This window comes from Echinops telfairi, unplaced genomic scaffold (assembly GCF_000313985.2).
Source record: "Echinops telfairi isolate 266 unplaced genomic scaffold, ASM31398v2 ScPeMD7_5868;HRSCAF=6743_1, whole genome shotgun sequence".
Lineage (NCBI taxonomy): Eukaryota > Metazoa > Chordata > Mammalia > Afrosoricida > Tenrecidae > Echinops > Echinops telfairi.
The window spans coordinates 3,302,097-3,303,900 of record NW_022109768.1 but is presented as its reverse complement, the minus strand read 5'-3'; the positions used below and the strand labels follow the sequence as shown (position 1 = coordinate 3,303,900).

Below are 1,804 nucleotides of genomic sequence, written 5' to 3'. Positions count from 1 at the left end.
TTATGTGTTGGGCTGCTAACTGCAAGGTTAGCAGTTCAAAACCACCAGCCGGCTCCACAAGAGGAGGATGGGGCTTTCTACGCCCGTAAGTAGTCTCGGGACACCCACAGAGGCAGTTCCAGTCTGTGGTAGCAGAGTCAGCATTGACTGGAGGGCAGTGAGTTGGGTGTGGTTTTGTTTGATCAAATTACCGATGCAGATCTGTCATTTGTGGGTCGGCTCTCTTTGCCAACGCACTACAAGTAAAGTGGTCTTCAGTAAGAACTCCCTGTTTGGGGAATGAGGAACTTGCCCAGTTGAGATTTGGGGAAGACCAGTATGTGGGCTACATCGGAGAGTGTTTTTGGAGGGCAAGGGAAGTGCTGAGGGCCCTTGCTCTCTTGTCTAGGTCTGTACGCCCCCGGAGACCTGTGGCCCACCCAGCCGGTGTGTCTGACCGGCAGGCTCAACTGCAGCCTGGAGAGCAGCGTGCCTTGTGTGATGCGGGAGCCAGCCCCGGTGCATAACAGGTAGGGCGGCGCGTCTCCTAACGTGTGCCTTGAGTAGCTCATCGGGACGAAGGTTAGGGCCGAGCTGCCTGACCGCGGTTCCCGTCAGCTGTGCGTCTGTCTGCCTCTCGGAATTGCATTGCGATGGTTCTAGACAATCACAGACCAGGCACGGGAAGAAAGGGAAGAAAAGCAATGCCGTGGGAGACCATGTTGTTATTTTCCTTTGCAACGATGATCTATGAATGTGTCAGGCAAATTTGAAGGAAAAAGACATTCAGAATTCCCACCCTCTAATGGTATTTACTGTCAACATGTTTAACGACCTAAAAGATCAGATCGTTAAGATAACTGAAAGAGAGTTACACGATGATATGATACCATGAGTCAGTCCTGAGTCGATGCTAATAGCCGTGGCTTTGTCCCAGAGTCCACTTGCCTTATGCTGTTGCTGGTCAGCCCATCCGAACAGTGTTGACTTGGTTCTTTCCGATAGATTCCCCCCTGGGAGAACCGGGCTTCTGCAGTAAGTGACCCAAGTCTCTGTCATGAACCATATTTTCTTCATAGCTGCTATTTCCCTCGGGGGACACTGGCCTTACTCTGGAGTGGAAGGGGGGACATTCCAGGTGTGGAATATTTTAAAATCACAACTTCAAGTGTGTGCTCTGACCCCTAAAAGGTATTCTTCCACGGTCAGCTCGGTAGACGCAGTGATTACAAAAGTGTGTGCCCAGCCCAGGCCCCGTGTCCTGCTGATCGTCCGCAGCTGGTCTGAGTGTCTAGTCCCTCCGTCGGGCTTTCCTCTCCAACACTGAGGGACTGGCCGAGATGAGGATGCTGGGCAAGGGTAGTAAAGAGAACAGATGCTAGTCCTCCCGGCGCCTTCCCCTAGGAAAGTGTCCTTCACTTTCTTTGCTTGCTCGCTGACATTGTTTCTGAATTCAGGCCCTCTTGTGTTTGCTTTGGTTACAGCAGCTTCGTGGATTGGGGCACAACTTGTGACGGCCCGTTTCCCACTGTGTACTGTCCGTTGGAGCTGAACGATTACAATGCTTTTCCAGAAGGTAAACACTCTCGGGACAATCCCAGCGCCATCCTTTACTCCCGGGGAGTCAGAGTGTGGACTCCTAACCTTTCCCCGGTGGTGGGCTTGGAGAAGGATTTCCCAGCATGCTGCTGCATGACATCATGTGGGCCCACTTGTGCCTTCCCCACTGCCTGGAATCTGACTCCGCTCTACAAAAGCCCTCTCAGGCTCGCCATCGGAGGGCTTCTGCACATTACCCTGACCCATGGAGCCCTGCAAGTCAGGT

General features: G+C 52.8%; 1 protein-coding gene across 1 annotated transcript in view; it reads left to right on the top strand.

Annotated features, from left to right (window-relative positions):
- LOC123522350 (transmembrane protein 131-like) overlaps positions 1-1,804 on the top strand; it is an 11,827-nt gene that overhangs the window by 6,139 nt on the left and 3,884 nt on the right. Inside the window, exons 3-4 of the mRNA XM_045295800.1 lie at positions 389-509; positions 1,464-1,802. Coding sequence (XP_045151735.1) covers positions 389-509; positions 1,464-1,802 — 460 coding nt within the window. The remainder of the gene's footprint in view (positions 1-388; positions 510-1,463; positions 1,803-1,804) is intronic.